General features: G+C 32.8%; 1 protein-coding gene across 8 annotated transcripts; it reads left to right on the top strand.

Annotated features, from left to right (window-relative positions):
* The first annotated feature begins 12,224 nt into the window (after positions 1–12,224).
* LOC133689616 (ABC transporter G family member 22-like) lies at positions 12,225–18,901 on the top strand. Of its 8 annotated transcripts, none has more exons than XM_062109539.1 (11): positions 12,225–12,399; positions 12,740–13,123; positions 14,923–14,993; positions 15,607–15,842; positions 16,059–16,214; positions 16,358–16,541; positions 16,641–16,949; positions 17,034–17,321; positions 17,550–17,834; positions 17,925–18,032; positions 18,341–18,901. In XM_062109539.1, the coding sequence occupies exons 1-11, from the start codon at positions 12,381–12,383 to the stop codon at positions 18,557–18,559; spliced, it is 2,259 nt and encodes a 752-aa protein (XP_061965523.1). In that variant the 5' UTR covers positions 12,225–12,380; the 3' UTR covers positions 18,560–18,901. The 8 variants fall into 8 exon arrangements, with proteins under 8 accessions (XP_061965523.1, XP_061965525.1, XP_061965529.1 ...); XM_062109541.1 differs by having other exon boundaries at positions 18,131–18,426; XM_062109542.1 differs by lacking the exon at positions 12,225–12,399 and adding an exon at positions 15,023–15,197 and having other exon boundaries at positions 13,041–13,123; positions 14,923–14,946.
* The last annotated feature ends 16 nt before the right edge of the window (positions 18,902–18,917 follow it).

The raw sequence follows: 18,917 nt of genomic DNA, 5'->3' as shown, positions 1-18,917 counted from the left end.
GAAAAATATAATAAAATACCTAAGCGATAGTAATGGTGAATAGATGTGGGATGATGTCTCTTTAAAACTCATAGTTATAGATTTTGCAAGGGTTTATTCAGTAGAGAAATAGATACAATTCAAAGTTTTCCTTTACAAAGTGTTTTCCCAAAACATAACCGATTTTATAGAGATCAGTTACTTGAACCAGTAATAGATAAGAAAATTAAAATTGTATCGTTTTATATGAAGACTTTTAAAACTCTAGGGCTAGATGGGTTTCAACCTTGTTTTTATTGATCTCAATGACATATAAAGCTCTAGCATTTTGCAAGTTTGTGAGGCAACTTATAGATAACAAAGTTGAAGTTGTTGATATCAATTAGAAATATTTAGTTTTGATTCCAAAAATTCCTAAACCTGGGCTATATCATTATTTCTGCCCTATTGGTATGTATAATGTTAACTATAAAGTTTTCTCAAAGCATTTTGTCAACATATTTAACATCCTTATACCAAAATTGATCTTGTAATTTCAAAGCAATTTATGCCAGGAAGAAATATTACAGATAATAAAGTAATGGCATATGAAATCATCCACATCATGAGAAATATGAAAGGAATGAGAGGTTGTATGGCCATCAAAATTGATTTGGAGAAAACATATAATTAGTTAAGCTGGGGTTTCATTAAACTTACCTTGGAGGATGTGGGGTTTTCTCAAGAGATGGTGGTCCTTATTATGAAATGCATTAAGACAGTTTCTCTTAGAGTTCTGTGGAATGGTAGTCCTTCAATTAGTTTCACTTCTATGAGAGGAATTCGTTAGGGAGGTCCTTTCTTATTTTATATATTTATATTGTGTCTAAAATAACTATCTCAACTTATTTGCAAGATTTTAGAGTTAGGAGTATGGTAACCCTTTTGAATTCCCAATAAAGTCCTTTTAGTTCCCATTTATATTTTATTGATTATATATTGTTATTTGTTAAGTCTAGTAAGGAGCAATTAAATCAAGTATTACATTACTTAAATATATTATGTGAGGTTCTAGTTAGAAAGTAAGTATTGCGAAGACTAAGATATTTTTTCCAAATAATATTTCAGCTAGTTTAACACAAAAGATTAGTCATGCTAGTGGATTTTCTAGAACCGATGATCTTGGAAAGTATTTGAGAGCTCCTCTTCTACACCAATGAATTACTAAATAGAACTATAACTATATTATAAAGAATAAGCAATAGAAATTATCTCGTTGTAAATTGAAAAGTTTATCTCTTATAGGGAGGATTACTCTTTACAAATCCATTGTTATAATTGTTCCATTGTACCCAATACAATCATCTCTCAACCCAAAATTAATCTGTTATGAGATTGAGAAGACTTGTTATATGTTTATATAGGGGTATATGATGGAAAAGACAAGATTCATCGTATCAACTAGAAGTCTTTTTGTCAACCCAAGACTAGTGGAGGGTTAGGAATTAGAGAATTGCATCTAATGACGAAGCTTTCATCTTAAAGCTGGGATGAGGAATTATTAATGACAGTAACATTTTTTGGACAAGTTCCTTGCAAGGCAAGTATATCAAAACGAATGATAATATCCTTTAGGTTCAAGCTAAAAGGAAGGATTCTCCATTAAAGCAAGCTATATGCAAGGTTTGGCCCAGGTGTTTAGTGGAATTGGTTGATCGCTTGGGGAGAGGGTAAGATTTTGAATGGATAGTTAGTTAGATGGGTTTGGGCTTTTAATTCATCATACTATATAAGATATTCCAGAGAGTAAGAAAGACAAGTTAGTTGTTGATATTGTGCTTCTTAGAAATCAATGGAATTGAAAGGATTTTTCTAACTTAATTCTCATGCTGATGACAATGGTGATAGCAAGTTATCCGCCTCCATCTACTGGTTTAGAAGGAGACTTTATTTATTGGCATAATTTTGCTACTGAAAATTTTTTAGTAAGGTCAACTTATGAGATTCAAGCGAGTTCTAGAGATCATCATCATGAGATGGCTATATTATGTAAATTGATATCGAAAATGAAATAGACTTGGAATAGTAGTCATTCGACAAATTTCACTCCTATAAAAGGAATTCCTCAAAGAGGTCCTTGTATATGTGTGTGTGTGTGTGTGTTGTGTCTCAAAAAACTATCTCAATTTATTTGCAAGATTTTAAAGTTAGGAGTATGGAGACCCTTTTGAATTGTCAATAAAGTATTTTTATTTTCTATCTATATTCTACTGATGATATATTGTTGTTTGTTAGGAGGATTAAATTAAGTATTAGTTGAATATATTATGTGAGATTTCTAGTTAGAAAGTAAGTATTTTGAAGACTGAGATATTTTTTCCAAATAATATTTCAGATTGTAGCATCCTTCAATCCATATTCTATAACCTGATCGCTTTATTGATTTCATGTTTTTTTTTTCTTTTAGTAAACCAAAGGAAAGAGAAGTAGGAAGATGGGAAAACCGAGGAGGAAATAGGGTAATTTTCTTTTAAAAAAATAATTAAATTGAGGATGCTTACAAGCACTATATATTATAATAAACTCCGACAGCGAATGAGCAATTAAAAAGGAGCTTTCCAGGTGGGTGAACCGATTTTTTGCCTTTTCGCCATGTTCGTTCGTACGTAGTAAACCTTTATTTTCCAGTAAAGGCCCAAAACCACATGATACTTGACCTACCAGACATCTATAAACCTTTTTCTTCAACTTTCCAAAACCCCCCACCAATCTTTTTTAACAGAACTGATCAGCGTGTGAGCAGCAGGAAAAGATCAAGTTGCTGTGGTTAATTAGTCCCCACCATTGGCACTCGCCATCGATCCCACGTCGGTCGATGTCACCTTCCAGTTCATCTGGGCCATTTTGTGTTTCAAGTTTTCTTCATGGAAATAAATAGCAGAAGAAAAAACAGTCTGGTGGATGAGACTGAGGATGAGGATGACCTAGCTCTCTTCCTCCTTTTTCTTGATTGATCCATCTCATACATGGCACATCACAGCTCCTGCACATTTGTCATGGCCCATGCAGATATTGCATGTACGTATACATATCTTGACGTTTTCGTATTATGACATGTCATTACTCTTTTTTCGTCTAATAAATTTCGCTAATGTTGCTTGCACGAATTTGTCAAGAAGCATATGCCAAGTCTCCTGGATTTAATTTTATGCACAGCAAGAAATTGACATATATACAGTTTGCATAAAGTATATAAAAAAAATCCTGCTGCTTCAGATGAAACCTGGACCGCCCCACAATGACATTAATTAAAAGTAAAAAGTTAGAGATAAAAAATAAATAATAATAACCCACTAGGAAAACGTGATCGTATTAACCTTTTGATCTTTTCATGACTGGCTAATGTTGATGCCACCGGAACCTCGTTTTCACTTTTGTTGCCTGTGCCAGTTGCCACCCTCAGCAACAAGAAAAAGATCATCGTAATTAATTAATGTCCGACACGTGGAGGTATCCAAGAGGCAAGCGCTATAAGTCATACCACGTGTCAAGGGAATGGGTAACAGCCACTTATTAATGCTGAGGTGTCGCCAATCCTGACTGTGTAGTCTACACGTGGCAATGGAATGACCGCGACTTTAGCTCTGTTTTGTTGTTTAACAGCAAGAAAATGCTCCATAATCCCTGAGGTCTGGACATGACCTAACTAACAAAGATTGTCTTTCTGTGTCCCTCACCCAGTCACGTCCCTGTCACGTGGCTTGCCCACAGTTGGCCGGCACCGCCCCCCTTTCTGATTTTTAGTGACTTGATAAATTATTTTTGCATTTTTTTTGTGTAATAAGAAAAAAACAATTTAGTGCAATTAAATATTAATCATTTTTTAATTAAATATTAATAAAAAAATTCAGTTAGAAAATTTCAATTCTAGACATTGTATTGAGTTTTTTCTTTTTTGCAATTCTATAATTTAATAATGAGTTTTTATTGAATTTTATCTTGTAGTATTAGATTGATAATAAGTTAATTATGTATTTTTTTATATAATAATATAAAAAATTAACTTCATTTAATAGAGTTCATAAACTAGATTGTGAATTTAATGGATTGACTAAATATTAATAAAAAAATTATGTTAGAATTTTTCAAGTTTAAACAATTATATTAATTTTAATAACAATTCTGAATACATATATATATATATATATATATATATATAGTACAAGATATTTGAGTCCAGCCTGCAACAAAAGGGCTGGCGACAAACTAGTGTGGAACTAAATAATAACACTTGCATGCACGTGACGTTTAAAAAATAAATGAAATTGGATCTCACTGACGTCTAAAAATGAAAAGAATGGAAGGTGATCCATAAAATCATTTTTTTTAATTTTATATATATATATATATATATATATATATATATATATATATATATATAATAATCATCCTTAGGCCTTTTGGCAGACATCGTATCTTTAATCCAATGTTTCACCGTACAGACGCGCAAAGATACTATTAGGAGGTTGATCTAATTGGTAATAATATTTACTTCCCGTGCCATCACCATTTAAAAAAAAAAAATATATTGTTAAAATATAGCTTAATTAATCAGATTTTAAATTTATTTTATAAAAATTATTAGTTTAAATGCTATAAATTTCAAGGTAAAAGAAGTCTTATCTGATTGTTAACTTCAGAACCTCAAGAATTAATTGAGATACACGTAAACTACCTGAATACTTCTAATTATAAAAAAATAATTTAATTTTTTATTAGTGATTTGTTTAATGTTTTATCCATTAAAGAACAATTTTATCTTGGTGCAATATGAAAGTTATACCAAAGACTTTTTTTTATTGGAGAAAATGAAAAAAAAAAAAGAAGATCCCAAAGAATATATATATATATAAAAGAGGGATAAGGCACTGAGTTCCTGAATTAGCATCCAACCGCAGAATGTGGTGAGGTAAAATGACAATTGCGCGCAGAGGATATTGAATCCAGTAGGATCCCATTCCTTCGTTGTGTCATGTCATCGATCGGTTGAGTGAAGAGTTGAAATTAAGAGATTTGGGCTTTTTATTTTATGATTGTGTTGTGTTATTCGGTGTTTTTTCTTTTTTAATTATGAGATAAAAACAGTGCTCGGTGACTGGTTAATATATATATTGCTTTTAATTATAAATGTTTAATTAAGACGACTAATTAAGTTGTATTGGATAAAAACAAAATGTAGGGGGCTGAATATTTCCTAGATAAAGAAAGTCTTATATTCAATCTGCTTTCTCGAATCAAAAGTGCAAGATGGATTTAATTATTTCGGATCTTGGAGTATAATACCGCTCACATCCGAAATCTTTTATGATTTGATATATTATGCTCAGTCAGCTAGAATAAAAAATACGTTGTTGTTGTTGTTGTTGTTTGAGATAATAAAAAACATAAATATGATAAAATTAAATACTATAAAAACTTTGATAAAAAAATATTAAAAGAACCAGATTGAAATTAGTATTATTCTTATTAAAAAAATATTGAAAACCTGATATGATTTGATATATTATGCTCAGTCAGCTAGAATAAAAAATACAGCATTATTATTATTATTATTGAGATAATAAAAAATATAAACCTGATAAAATTAAATACCATAAAAACTTTAACAAAAAAAAATCAAAAGAACCAAATTGAAATTAGTATTATTTTTATTGGAAAAATATTAAAACCTAATATGATTAGTGATAAAATTGAAAACCATAAAAACTTTGATAAAAGAGTAAAGAAAAAAATTAAAAAAATCAAAAGTAGAAGGATATAAATGAAAAACTTACATTTACAAATTAGAATTGAAGGATTAAATTGAAAATAAATAAAACTTTAACACAAAAAAGACAAAAATCAAAACTAAAAGGATTGAATCTGAAACACCAACAATAATAAGATCCGAAGTTGATTTTCTAGGGTAGGAGAGAGAAACGAAGGGAAAAAAAGGGTCATCGGTAGGGGTGAGCAAAAAAACTGGAAAACCGATTAAACCAGAAAAAAAATAACCGAAAAAACTGAACTGTGAAAAAAACCGATTAAAATTTTAAAAAAATCGATCGGTTCAATTCGGTTTTGGTTTTATAAGCCTAAAACCGAAAAAACCAAACTAAACCCAAACTGAAAAAAACTGAAAAAATCGAGTCAAACCGGAAAAAAACCGAGCCAAACCGGTTTGAACTGGTTTGTCCGAGAAAACCGAGCCAAAACAGTTTAAATCGGACCGAAACCGGTCGGTTCGAACCTGTTTCGGTTTTTTTTATCGGTTTTGTTACTTTTTTTCTATAAAAAACAAATCGAACCGAAAATGATCACCTGTAGTCATTGGTGACAAACCAGTTACCTTTAGATGCCACCCACCACCAACAAAGAAAAAAGACACGGAGAAGAACCAAATGAGATGGCGAAAGCTCATTTTACACCATTAGGAGACACCGCACACGCCACTCAAAATGTGGAGCGTCTCCCACACACCAACATCTTTTTGCATTTAAAAATTTTAAATTAAATGATAAATTATATTATAACCATCAACCAAACCAATAATTATATATATAAAAAAAAGCATGAGAAAAAGACAAAAAGACCCCTATTTCAATCGCTTAAATCTTTTGTCCTTAAGGTTATATATTATATACGTAATCTTACTGTATTTTAAAAAGAAAACGATTACAACATCTCTGCCCTAAAGTGTTAGTTTTTATTTACCCCAATGGTACGTATTTTGATTCTTTTACTGCTTAAAAATATATTGAATAAACAGAAATACTCTCAAACAAATTTATATTGACTAATGCACTGTACAAAAAGAAACAAATACACCTACTTCAAAGACAAATAATTTTTCTTAGAATGACAAATAAAATAAATCACTATACTGTAATGATAAATAGAAAAATAGCAGTGAGGTTATAGTATTTTTGCCTTCTGATTTACAGTGTGGTTGCGGGTGCTTTTCAAATAACTTTTCATGCCAAAATGCATGCCAACGATGTTTTTTTATTTTTAAAAAATTATTTTTGACATCAGCACATCAAAACGATCCAAAACATACAAATCATATTAAATTTTAGCAAAAAAAAAAAATTAAATTTTTTGAGAACGCGGCCGCAGCCGCGTTCCCAAACGGTGCCTTAGTTGTTATGTAACGTGGGACACCGAACAATGAAGTGGAAACTCCTTTGCTAATTAATTCGTTTCACTGCTTTCTTTGTAATATCTCTCCAATCTTAATTTTTCGTGATAAGAAAAAAATTGAGATTTTTGAGGCTTGGTACAACTTAAATCGAGGTGTACGTTATTGAATATATATTGTTTAAATTGAATGATGTAGCTTAGTGTGAATTTTTTTTTTATTAATATGGGTGTTCGGACTAGTTTGCACGTACCTCGACTAATTTCATGAGCCTTGAAGTTAACAACTATGTAAATTTTCAGTGACCATTATATTAGCAACCACATAACTCGAACTTGAGATTATAGGGAAGCAAACTCTTTAGTTCCAAACTCTTACTACTAAATTACCTATATGATTAGCTTAATGTGAATTAATTGGTAGGAAGTATGTTATGTTGGATCTAATCCCATGGCCTGTGAGTAGGAAATAATTAAGTAAATAATTAATTACTTAACAGACTTTTATGTTAAGGTTTGTTTTTTATTTTTTATTTAGAAATATATTAAAAATATATTTTTAAAAAAGATTTATTGTTTTTTTTAGAAATATATTAAAATAATAATTTATTTTTAGTATTAATATATAAAAACAATCTAAGAATACAACAAAATTTATTAAAAATTTTTAAAAACCCCTAAAACATGGGATAAATTAACAACCTCTGCACGTAAAAGAAAGCCGCCACCAGCTTTTAGAGCTCGGCGGCCACATTAGGGTTGCTAGCTGCGTAGTTTTCTTTTTATGGAATGTCGTGTTGATATTTTGAAGTAGAATCTCTTAGCCTTTGTATTTGATCATTCTGTATTTCAATCCCAGTCTTTTTGTATTGCTCGTTGCTGATGAGCTTGGTGAGATATGAGTGTAATGAGCTTTTATGATTTGGTTGCATAATATAACTTCTTTTTTTTCACTTATGTCCTTGGAAGCTCAAAGTTGGTCGAACCATATTCATGTATTATTATTATTATTATTATTTTGTGTTTTTTATTAACTAATACTTTAAAACATGTAGGGAAAGTTTTGTAGCTTTCTCTGTATGTTTTTTTATATATATATTTTTTTGTTTTTTTTTGTTTCACATGTTTTTTTTTCTTTTTTGATCCCAAGACTATATATTTTTTTATTATTCTTTTATGTTTTTGTGTTTTTTTAAAAAAATTATTTTTGTCAATTTTTTTTAATATTAAACTGGTTGAGAATTTAGTTTTGTAGTATTTTTCTTTAAAACATTATGGATTACTATAATATTTCTTTACATGATTTTTTTTTAAAATAATCTTTGTCGATTTTTTTTTATATTGAGTTAGTTGAGAATTTTGTTTCTTAGTTTTTTTCTTTAAAACACTGTGGATTGTTATAATGTTTCTCCACATAGTTTTTTATTTTGCTACATTGTTTCTCCACATGTTTTTTTTTTCTATTTTCTTTGCTTTTTTTTCCAAAATTGTCTTCTTCTTTTTTTGTTTTTTTTAGAATTATTTTTGTTGATTTTATTTTTTTAATATGGAGTTCATTAAGAATTTAACTTTGTAGTTTTTTTCTTTAAAACACTATGGATTGCTACAATGTTTTTCTAAATGGTTTTTTTCTCTTTTTTTGTTTTTTTTTCAGAATTGTCTTTTTCAATTTTATTTTTTTCATATTGAGTTGGTTGAAAATTTAGTTTCATAGTTTTTTTCTTTAAAACACTGTGGATTGTTACAGTGTTCCCACACTTGATTTTTTTTATTATGATTTTTTATAAAATTATTTTTATCGATTTTATTATTTTTAATATTGAGCTGGTTGAGAATTATAACTGTAGATTTCCTCATGAAATACTATAGATTGCTACAGTGTTTCCTTGCATAGTTTTTTTCCCTTTTTTTTGTTATGATTTATTCCAAAATTTTCTTTGTCGATTTTATTTTTTTAATATTAAACTGGTTAAGAATTTAGCTTTGTAGCTTTTTTCTTGAAAATATTATAAATTACAATTATTTTTTTATATAATTTTTTTATATAAATTCACGACAATATATAAACATGTCATAAGCCCGCGATATTGCTTCTACATAACATCTAATTTATGTTTGATTACACGTAGAAAAGATATATTGTGAGCAATTGTGAATTTTTTATTCTAGTTCAAGGTCACCACTCTCAACAATGATGTCACAAACAGTAGTGGTGATAAATAACATGGAAATTTGTCGCAAAGATTTTGGAGAAAAGGAAGAAAACATGCACATGATTTGAACATTCCAAGAACTCAGCCAATCAGCCACTTCCCTCTTGAAGAGGTAATGTGAGACACAACGAAGACCTCATATGCTATCGACACGGACCATCTGATCCCTAACGAACAAAAGTCATGGCCACAGTCGCCTTTGGCCAGTCCATTAGGCGCTCTGTCAAGCAATCTAAAAACGTCAAACCACATAATTGACTAGCTAGTCGCTTACAAACCCAGTTCACGCGTAGTTTAAAACCCGGTTTTGTTCTTGTGGGTTAAACCGTCTGCTCTAGAATCAGAATTAGACTAAGTTTTTTTTTAAAAAAAAAACTTGAGTTGACCCGATACAACTAGCTATTTACTTTTTAACAAAAACAACTTTTTATTAATTTATAAAAAAATTAAGATCAACCTGAAATTACTCTAATAACTCAGTCAAAACCTATAATGCAGGTGTTAGTCTTGGGTCAAGTCAATCATCAGGGCGAGATTAAATACTCCGACTTCACGTATACAATGGATGTTAGGTCCAGGATCAACACAAACATAGCACATGCAACTGTCCAAACACGTGTACGGTAAGGATGAACATGATTGATGTTAGATTCATCATGCATCGGTGGACCCAGATACTTTCTTATCAAGTCTAGTTATTTTCAGAATTTAGCTCATACTAATCATCTCACCTGCGATGTTATGTGGGATAAATATTTTTTTAATAAAAAAAACTAAAAATATAGGTTTTTTCAATATTTTTTTACATAAAAATATAAAGGGTAAATAAAAATACTTATACATGTATCGAATTAAATAAATTAAGAATTATCTATGTTAATAAATAAATAAAAATAATCATTAATGATAATTAAATACGTATCTGGAAAAGTCAAAAGTCATATGTAAATTAAGATATTTGATTTCACAACACGATCAATTTACCTGATTTTATTTAATAATTTTTTATTTAATCAAATGATAGCAAAAACAAACACACAAATAAAATTGATTGAATAAAATCAAATAAAAAAAGATATCTTGCGAGGTTGAACTTATTAGAAATACCATGTAAAAAAAATATTTTTAATTAAAAAAAGTCATAGATGAATTATAATAATCTCTTCAAAAAATAAATACAAAACAATATACTTAAAAAACAACAACTATTTAAAAAATGCTAAATAAGAAAAACAAAAAATAGAGAGAATGTGTATTAATTTAAATATATATTAAAAAAAAATTAAAGAGAAAGGGTATTAATTTAAATATATATTAAAAATTTATCTTAAAAAAAACATATGTTCTTTTTTAACGAAAAAAAGAAGAAAAAAGCCAGACGTTACTGAGCCTGACATCTAGGAAAGGGCAACATGTGGGCTTTAATTTTTTTTTAGTGTAATTGGGGTATTTTTTTTATATAGAAAGAACAATAAGACAACACATCGTCTAATATTTCTTAGATTCCAGCCAATGTAGTGATTGAAAAAACAAGTTATGTGTTTTTTTACCAAAAAACTCATTTCAACCCTTTTTTTTTACCCAAAACACCTAGAAAAGAGATTAAAAACTTTGACAAATCCATAAATGGAGTTAAAAAAAACACATAAAAAACTAAAATCAATTTGAAACTAAAAATCTTCCCAAGCTCAGATTTGATTTTTTAGGCAAGTTCAAAGCACAAAAAACACCTAGGTGAAACTCTCCTCACTAAATGAAACCCTTTGACACCAAGATAAACTTTCTTCACTGTCTAAATCCAACGACCTTTCTCTTTAATCTCTCAAACCAGAAACTAAAAAATAAAATAAAAAATGAACTTTCATACGAAAATTGAATTGAAAAAACATTAAAGGGCTGAATATAAATAATTTATAAAGGGTAAGAACTAAATTAAACTTTTTGTGTGAACTTTGAAACCATCATCGTGACTTATTTTCTACTTTGGTTCATATTTTTTTAATTTTATTCTTAGTCAATAAATTTGATTTAATTAACCTTCAATTTGGCCTAGAAAAAATGTAATTGTGCAAAAAAAATTTAAAATACCAAATTGAAAAAAATAAAATTTTGTATAGAAAATCCTCAAATATGAAAGAGTGGACAATATACAGTTACACCGTATAGTTTAGATTACTTGTTAACAATTGTGGAATTATATGCTCATATTATTTGTTAACAATTCCAATTATTAAAAAAAAAAGTCCAATTATTAACTTATTATGGCAAGTTAGCAATCACTCAAGGGCTTGCGATATGACACGTGCCAGATAAAAATTAAAAAGTGAAATCATAGTAAAAAAATATAGTTTTTATACCTGGCCAGCTGAGTTTAAGGTTTTGACCGGATTACCGGGTTGTCTGGATTAAATTTTTTTTAAAAAAATCAAAACGATATCATTTTAGTAAGAAAAACAAAGATTAACGGATTGTAAAGTTTTGCTAAATTACTGAATCATATTAAATTTTTTTTTATTTTTTTTTTAACTTGATCTGATTTCAGTTCCGAATCAACCAGTTAAATGAGTTAAATGAGGTTGGATTTCAATTCTATGCACAAAAGCCCTGCTGTGAAAAAGAAAAAGCACCGAGTTTTCCGTTTAATGTTTTTTTGTTTTAAAGGTAAAGCTAGTCACTTTACTGTACAAAAAAGTGAAAATACAGTGCCAATGATTATAGAGGTACAGTAAACTTGCTACACTGATAAAAGACCTACCTTTTTAGTTTCTTTTAATAATAATAAAAACAATTGAAAAGTCCAGGGGTGTTTTGGTAACTTGGTGGATACCCTCCCAAGCGCACCTTATAAGTAGTGGCTCCATCATTGGATGTAGTGTTGCCGTTTAGACATTATTACACTTACCTCGAAAAGACATACCTCTCCCTGGTTTCTTCCTTCCTGTCCTTCATCGGACTTTAGCCTAGCACTACTCTAAGGTACTAGTAGGGCAAGTCCTTTTGTACCGGCACTGTATACTTTGTCATCTCGGCATGCAAAACTCTCCTCAAGGTACGAGTAGAGAAAGTCCCCTTGTACGATTACTGCTTCCTTTAATTCATCTACGAGTCTCTGTGTGTGTACGCGCGCGCGCGCGCATCTATATATATATATATATATATATCTCCTCCTCTCCATTTTCTATATTCAAACAGAAAACACATCTAGCTACTGTAAACGGAAAGGTCTACAATTTTATACTAGCTAGACTGTTTAGACAGAAAACTATTAATCGTTTTTCTAGCTTTCTTGACTCTCTTCAAGCCAGTTAGTATCGAGCAATGTTCATCAATATCCCTTAACAGAATCTCATATTAATATCTTCGTTTTCTTTTTTAATATTGTTGAGAAGACTGTAGCATGGAGAGAGCAAACACATCCTTAGCGAGAACCAAATCAGAACAATTGGCTGAGACAGTGGAGGCAGCGTTTAAATCTCCCATGAACAACGATGGGGTTTCCGAAGGCGGCAGCGGCGGGACACTCTCAGGTAAGTCCAGCAAGAGGCTAACGACGGCAGCCTCACCGGGACGAACCACTTCGGGTGGTAACAAAAATACACACATTAGGAAGTCAAGGAGTGCACAGATGAAGTTTGAATTGGATGACGTCAACAGTGGATCAGCTCTAAGCCGGGCCTCTAGTGCCAGCCTGGGCTTCTCTTTCTCCTTCACTGGTTTCAACATGCCACCTGATGAAATAGCAGACTCCATGCCGTTTAGTGATGATGATATACGTAAGTCTATATACACCTTTTTTTTTTAATGATTCTTCATTGTTTACTAGCATATGGTTGGAGGTGTTATAATTTTGTATGGTTTGTGTGGTCCACTTGAGTATGGGTGGTGGAGGTATGTCCAGTCTTTGTCCTGGCTTGATAATCTGAAAAGGTTTCATGATCTAGCTAGAAAGTAGAACCTTTAGGCATGAAGAACAAGCTACAGGGCTTACTGCATATTGATCTGGTGATCAGAACAACATGAATGTGAGAGAACTCATGAAATTTATGACTTGCTTGGTTTTCTGTTTCCACGCATACGCATGTTGCTTTTTCTTTGAACCGATCGGATCGAGTACATATTTCTATAAGATCGTATCACGTTATCACTTTCATAATTTGCAATTGGGGTCTCCTAAATTCGGGTTTTTTTTGGGTTTTCCTCTGAAGTAAAAGTAAAACTCATAAATGACGAGTTTCACTTTTTATCTTAAAATGGAGCAATTCATGAGCGAGTAGCTACTAAGTTATATGAGAATAGTGCATGGGGGGTACTGAGCTAGTCGCAGATAATAATTGGGGTCACAGAGAGTTAGGCAAGACATGCACTTGCCAAGCCTTAAATGTGGGAAAAATTCAATATGAAAAAGCGGCCAGCTTGTGACGAGGGGGAGGAAAGTGAGCATGATCATGTTAACAACCACTTGCAAAAATGGGAAGGCAGTGCGTGAGAAGCGGGTCCCTTGTCTCTTCTCCTGTAAGGAAAAAAACTAGGCCTCCTTTAAACCTTGGATTAGAGATCTGCAACATAAGCCTAATGATACCCCACTCAGCCCACATAAATATTGATGGGGTATTTTTGGCTCTTATTTTGGTAGTGGTAGTTACTCAGTCTTGCTTCAGTGCGCACTGCATTATTTTTCATGTCCAAGTTACTGGTGTTAATGGAAGGTTGATGTCCAATCTCTTTCTGCTAGCTCATAACCACTTGGGTAGATTCTCTCCCTGTTTTTTTTTTCTACAGTTATTTTGATCCTTATGAGCCTAATTTCCAATACTGAAACTATTAAATTCATCTCTTTTTTTGGGAATGAAAATAAGTTATTCATATCAAAATTAGGAGATTTTGGGTTTTTTTTTCTTACTTGCAATATGGTGTTTATCCTCGTCCTTTTTTTCCCCTTCCAAGAATAGATATCAATTAAGTCTTCCATATGGGCCCCAGATCTTGGGTCAAGGTTCCTGTTTATTATTATGATTAGCAAATTGGGCCCCAAACTCTATAGACTTTTGCTGACTTGTTGCCTCACGTAACTTTCATCAAGGATATTAATTGCCCTCGTCTTGGCAAAAATCATGCACCTAGATCATATGTGACTTCAGAAAATGATATCAGCACTCATCCTCTTCTGTCGTAATCTCTCAATGATAAACTCTTAAATGGTTAGGTGATGGGAGGATCGTACGTGACATTGAGGTTACAGAGTTCTCTTCACTGTTGATTGAATTTGTTGGGATCTTTAAATTGTGACCATTGCAACCATATCTTCAGGAATTATTGCAGCCACAAAGTTGTGAAATGATATGACAGAAGCTTCAATCTTTCCAATCAAGTTCAGAAATGATTCAATTGGCATGTTAGCCGATACTAATAATTTGGAGAAATATTGGCCAAAATGAGAATTGCTTAAAATGTTCATCACATTCCATGTTATTTATCATTCAAGAAGCAAAACAACTTCTTCTTCTTCTTTAGCATCAAAAACATCTTGATTCTGTCATTAGTTTACACAGTCCTATATCTATGGTTGTTGCAGCGGAGGATCTTGAAGCCGGAATGCGTAAGCAGAAATTTCAAACTGAACCCTCCTTGCCAATTTACCTGAAGGTAACAAAATCTAATTTGCGATGCTGCAGGTTTCCAGTCTTGTTCTTCTTTATTCTCCAAGTAGAGCTAGCATGCAACGGTAGTGTTCAAACTTGCCTTTCCTAATGGTGCCACGGATTGATACCGATACGTTCTATTTGGACAGGCAGGGATGGAGAATTATGATCTAGCAATCAACGCGATCCATAGAATATGGTTAGCATGGTCAGGTTCAGTCTTGTACAGAGTTTCATTGTATATGATATTTTTGTACAAGACTCTCCCTTCTTTCCAACAAAAAAGGAAAATGCAGTGCAATTTATTAACTTGCCATGAAAACTACTAATGGGGTCTTAAGAGTTCTATTAACCATTTGTAAGAACAGGAACATGCATTTGAGGATAGAAAGCTATCTTCACTTGTTTTCTTGAGTCTACTTTAGACTAGTTCCCGAGTCGATCTCAGGCATTGAATAAAAAACAATGCTTATTTGTCAAGGGAAGAAGGGTATGGACAGTTTTTCTTATATTTTGTTAGAAATTAGACTTTCTAACTTAGCAATTATCAGATAATCATGTAATGAAGTTTCCACCATTTACCGAATTGAACTTTGTTCTTGTTTGGGAATCTGCAGTTCAGAGATGTTACATACAAGGTGATCATCAAAGGAATGACCTCAACCGAGGAAAAGGATATCTTGAATGGGATCAGTGGTTCGGTGGATCCAGGGGAAGTTTTGGCTCTTATGGGACCTTCAGGAAGTGGAAAAACAACACTTCTGAATCTGCTTGGCGGCAGGTTAAATCAGCCCACTGTCGGTGGTGCAATCACTTACAATGACGGACCACACTCCAAGTTCTTAAAAAGTAGGTAAGAAACTTAGATATCAGTGCAAGACTGATTCGGTACTTACAGCGCTGAATTGACTTGTTACTTGCCAATTTATTTTTCATCGCGATGACCAAAAATCAATGAAAAGACGCAAGAACCTGAATTTAGCTAAGTCAGAACTTTTGTTACATGTACGACTAGAAATTTGAATAATTGCAAATGCACATCAAAATGACATAAAAAAACATATGGCAGGATAGGATTCGTGACACAAGACGACATTCTGTTTCCTCACCTTACAGTGAAAGAAACATTGACATATGCAGCCCTCCTTCGATTGCCAAAGACATTGTCAAAACAACAGAAGCAAAAACGAGCCATGGACGTCATCTATGAGCTAGGCTTAGAGAGGTAATGAATTCTCATTTCCCTGCCATCATTAATCAAGGCAAATTTTAATCATAATTCAAGTCAAGAATGTTAATAATAGAAATAAATTCTGCAGCGTCTGATTGATCTTGCTCATTCTTGAAAGTTAACGTTGATGTGCCTAGGTGCCAAGACACCGTGATTGGTGGCTCATTTGTGCGTGGAGTGTCAGGCGGGGAGAGGAAAAGAGTTTGCATTGGCAATGAGATTATAATCAACCCTTCAATCTTGTTTCTTGATGAACCAACCTCGGGCTTGGATTCTACAACTGCTTTAAAGACAGTGCAGCTGTTACAAGATATGGCAGAGGTATTCTATTTGTGATGCTTCTTATTCAAGTTTTTGGCCATTTCATCAGGAGATAGCGTTCCATTTTTCTGCTACTAACTTGTTTCCATTTAATGGCAGGGTGGGAAAACAGTGGTGACAACTATCCACCAGCCATCTAGTAGACTCTTTCACAAATTTGACAAGTTGATTCTTCTTGGGAAAGGGAGTTTGCTTTATTTTGGAAAATCATCAGAAGCAATGCGGTACTTCTCATCTATAGGTTGCAACCCGCTTATTGCCATGAACCCTGCAGAGTTCTTGCTAGACCTTGCAAATGGCAATATAAATGATGTTTCTGTCCCATCTGAATTGGAGGATAAAGTGCAAATAGGGAATTCAGATGCAGGAAAAAGAAACGGGAAGCCTTCTCCTGCAGTTGTTCATGAGGTAATGAAGTATACACAGACAGACTTTTGCTTTCTTAACATCAAAAGCTGCTATTTAACTAGATAATGTTTCTGTCGAAAACAGTACCTCGTGGAGGCCTATGAGACACGAGTTGCGGTCAAAGAGAAGAAGAAACTAATGGTTCCTATACCCCTTGATGAAGAAGTGAAGGCAAAAGTGTCTTCTCTGAAACGACAATGGGGGGCAAGCTGGTGGCAACAATATACCATTTTGTTCTGCAGGGGAATCAAAGAAAGGCGGCACGACTATTTTAGCTGGTTGAGAATCACCCAAGTTCTCTCTACTGCAATTATCTTGGGATTACTATGGTGGAATTCAGATACTAATAGCCTCAAAGGTCTTCAAGATCAGGTAAATAATGGTCCGGCCAAGATCAACCCTTGGGCCTTCTCTTTTCCATTTCAGGCTCAAAGTTTACTGAAGCACTTCTCTGAAAACCTATCCGAAACCATTGAAAATCAACTGAATTACAAAAAATCAGTCTGGCTCATAATCACAAAAGCACATTTTTTGTTTCCTGAAGCTCCTTTACACAAACAACATAATTTCACATAGAACTTAAACTTTCTTGGATTACAGGCAGGGCTGCTGTTCTTCATTGCGGTTTTCTGGGGATTTTTTCCTGTATTCACAGCAATCTTCACATTTCCCCAAGAAAGAGCCATGTTGAGTAAAGAACGGGCAGCTGACATGTACAGACTAAGTGCATATTTCTTGGCAAGGACTACAAGCGACCTTCCACTTGATCTAGTACTACCAGTACTTTTCCTTCTCGTCGTCTACTTCATGGCAGGCTTGCGAATGAGTGCTGCTCCATTTTTCCTAACCATGCTCACGGTTTTTCTCAGCATTATTGCTGCTCAGGTGAGACTAGTTTGCAATATTAACGAAGAAGGGTGTCAAAGAAAAACAAATTAAAATGTAAGTATTTAATCAAGCATGTCTCCATGGCAGGGACTCGGACTAGCTATTGGGGCTACCCTGATGGACTTAAAGAGGGCCACAACTCTAGCTTCAGTTACTGTGATGACCTTCATGCTGGCTGGAGGGTATTTTGTAAAGGTAAGTTCATCAAAGATCATTTCATACATCTCTCTGTATTGCTCCTCCCTCTCCAATGCAATATTTGAGTGAATTTTTTCACAACATTTGAATTTTAGATTCGCACCACATGACACATATTGCTGACATTGATTGACCGATAGAAAAGGACTCCTCAATAACCTCTACAATCAATATTGAAGTTTCAGAGCATGTCATCAAGAGTGGAGTTCATTACTTCACTAATTGATAACTCCCAGAATTAGTATTGATTCAACTTTTTCTCACCTAAACGCAAAGATGGTCACAAATGGTCTTCGATTTTGCAGAGAGTTCCAGTATTTGTATCTTGGATCCGCTATATGTCTTTCAACTACCACACCTATAATCTTCTCCTCAAGGTTCAATATAAACACATGACACCTGTTTTAAATGGAATGAGAATAGACAGTGGCTTGACGGAAGTTAGTGCCCTGGTGGCAATGGTTTTTGGCTACCGTCTCTTGGCTTACATTTCCCTGCGGAGAATGAAGCTTTGTGCGCAGTAAGCAATATTATTCTGTGAGCATTATCGACAATTAACTTCCACGTTTGACTTCAAAGATCTATTCCATGAAAACTTGGGTTCCACGGATCAGAGAAAGGGATATAAGCAAGATATCATATTTCAGCTCCATGAAGATTTTTGGATGGCAAAAGCCTCAACGACGATATTTATGCAGTATCTTAGGCATGTAAGTTGATTTTTCCGCGAGGAGAATTCCTAGAAATGCAATCACGTTATAAGAAGCTCGCATTCACAAGCTCGTACCTTTTATAGTAAAATGGAGTGATGTAATAATAATTGTCAGACATACCTACCTATGACTAATGCATATCTATTGGAATTAGCGACTTCTAAAAGTT

This window comes from Populus nigra, chromosome 3 (assembly GCF_951802175.1).
Source record: "Populus nigra chromosome 3, ddPopNigr1.1, whole genome shotgun sequence".
In the NCBI taxonomy this organism is placed as follows: Eukaryota; Viridiplantae; Streptophyta; class Magnoliopsida; order Malpighiales; family Salicaceae; genus Populus; species Populus nigra.
The sequence above is the reverse complement of the archived record's forward strand: the minus strand, read 5'-3'. Positions and strand labels throughout refer to the sequence as shown.